Here is a 2583-nt window from a genome sequence, read left to right as displayed (position 1 = left end):
CATAACTTGTTTTTACACATGACAGACCTTCAGTCTTATTTAGCCTCTCAGTATATCTGACTTGATCAATGGAAAACCTGATACAAAATTGATATTCTATTTATTTTTGAACATATTGCATAGATATTCTAAGGTCAATTGCGTCAAAAAACAAAACATAAACAAAAACAAAAAAACCCCTTTTTATATGGAAAAAAAAATCAGTGTAAATTGTGAAGGTAAAGTAGTTTGTGACTGGAGAGACAGAAGCGAGGTGTTTTATCTTTAAAGATATGTAACAGTAAAACATACAGTATAGCACGATACAAAACTACAGATTATTACGTGTAGTAATCATGTAAAGTTATTCATTATTTGCTTGTCGGTATAATCAGAGTTATTCTTACACATGCAACCGGTTATTTGTTGTATGCTTTGATTAAATATTAATGTATTCATGTGTGTGCATTATGCATCGAATTACATTTTCTTTTTTCTGAACAGGATAAAGCAGGCATGAGATTTTTCAGTGCAAGAAAAAATGCTTCATCCCTGAGACCGTAGATGAGAGGACTCAGACACCTGGGAGCAATATTAAATAATATATAGTTAAAGTATCTGACATTTCGATATAAATCGAAATCAGTCGGAAGGACAGCAGTTTGTATGAATGGGGTCCACAGCTGCAAGAGACACAGGAGCAGCTGGAAAGCATGAAGAACCACTGTTCTGAGTCCTTTTTTTGTTGACTTCTTATTTTCTCCTGATGCAGCTTTGGCCACTTTCATTATTTTTACATAGGAGAAAACAATAGTGATGCTCATAATCAAGAAATAAAACTGATGTACAGCTGACCGAACATGATCCTGCCATCTGTAAAGAATAAACAACTCCACAGAGCAAATTGTGTATTGTTTGTAGAAGCTAAGTGATGCAGAAGCAAAGAACATGGAGAGAATAACAATGCAGGGCCCAGAACTGAGGCCATGAATGATCAGGATACAGTACATAGTACTGCGTATGCAGCACAGCTGTCCATGACGCAGAGGCATACAAATGGCCACATAGCGCTCCAGAGTCATTGCTGTCAGAGTAACTGGTGTGACAATAGAATACAGAAACACAAAAAGAGAGATAATTAAACACAACCAAACTTGCAATGAACATTTGAAATTGGTTAAGATAAGCAGGATATCAGACATGAGTAACAAAAAGCTGTCTGACAATAATATAACAAAAAATAAGATGTATCGTGTTGATGCGTGAAAGCATTCCTTTTTTAAAAAGGTCACAATGAGCAACATGTTGATGCAAAAAAAGATTATCACCAGGATCTGCACAGTGATGACCCGGTCAGTTAATGGTCGCTGCAAAAAAACACAAATTAATGAGTTGTTATCTGCCATAGAGAATACAGTAAAGCACTTCTAAGAGTTCATCAAAGAGTCATTATTAAATATTAGATTTGTTCTAAACACCCAAACCAAAAAATCAAGTCCAGAGGACAAAACTTTCATTCAGTTCCAGAGACAAACATCTTCTGCTGAGCTCCATACAGTTCTCTGAGAGATGTCTGTGCAACATTAATTTAAAGGTCATATGAAACTGGAACTCTATGGTGTCATCATCTTCCCTTTACACTCATTCCCCTCAGTGGGTCCATATAGTCAATAGGTGGAGCACTCAGGAGACTCTACAGTAAACTCTACATCACAGATCTGAAGAACTGAAAAAGTTGTTGCTTGTTGACAAGTTAATCGATTGCTATATATATAAGATAAGATAAGATAGTGTTTGTCACATGCACAGTTATACACAGTACAATGCACAGTGAAATGTATTTTGTACCTGCAACCATATATACACACACATATAAATAAGAAGAATAAAAATAAAAAAGTAATTCACACTATACACTATACTCTATATACTATACACTATACACACTTTTATAAATTATAATATTTACATTGTGCAATAATGGTCCAGTTAGGGCTCAGAGTTGAGCAGACGGATGGCTTGTGGGTAAAAACTCTTCTTCAACCTTTCAGTCTTAGTCCTCAGGCAGCGGTAACGCCGGCCTGATGGGAGCAGGGAGAAGAGAGAGTGTCCGGGGTGGCTGGGCTGTTTTAGGATCTTCATGGCCCTCAGCCTGCACTGCTTGGTGTAAATGTCCTGCAGGTTGGGGAGGGTGGTTCTGATGGTCCGTTCAGCTGAACGAACCACCCTTTTTAGGGCCATGAAGTCCTGCTTGGTGCAGTTTCCCATCCAGGTGGTGATGCTCCCACGCATGATGCTCTCGATGGTGCAGGTGTAAAAGTTCCTGAGCACCTTGAGTGGGAGCTTGAAGTCTCTCAGCCGCCTGAGGAGGTAGAGACGCTGTCTGGCCTTCTTCACAGTGTTGTTTATGTGATGAGTCCAGGACAGGTCCTGTGAGATGGTCACTCCCAGGTATTTGAAGGTGTCCACTCTTTCCACCTCAGCACCACTGATGACAAGTGGATGGTAGTCCCTCTGCTGCTTCCTGCTGAAGTCCACGATCAGTTCCTTCGTTTTGCTGACGTTGAGCAGGAGGTGGTTCTCCTGGCACCAGTTCTCCAGGCG

At 39.5% G+C, this 2583-nt stretch overlaps 1 protein-coding gene across 1 annotated transcript; it reads right to left on the bottom strand.

Annotated features, from left to right (window-relative positions):
• Nucleotides 1–434: 434 nt before the first annotated feature.
• On the bottom strand, nucleotides 435–1385 carry LOC115790408 (odorant receptor 131-2-like). The gene has a single exon (XM_030744236.1). It carries the CDS (start codon nucleotides 1383–1385, stop codon nucleotides 435–437), a length of 951 nt encoding a protein of 316 aa, XP_030600096.1.
• Between the last annotated feature and the right edge of the window lie 1198 nt (nucleotides 1386–2583).

Source organism: Archocentrus centrarchus, chromosome 13, assembly GCF_007364275.1.
Source record: "Archocentrus centrarchus isolate MPI-CPG fArcCen1 chromosome 13, fArcCen1, whole genome shotgun sequence".
Lineage (NCBI taxonomy): Eukaryota > Metazoa > Chordata > Actinopteri > Cichliformes > Cichlidae > Archocentrus > Archocentrus centrarchus.
Note: the sequence above shows the minus strand (reverse complement) of the source record. Positions and strands in the feature narration are given on the sequence as shown.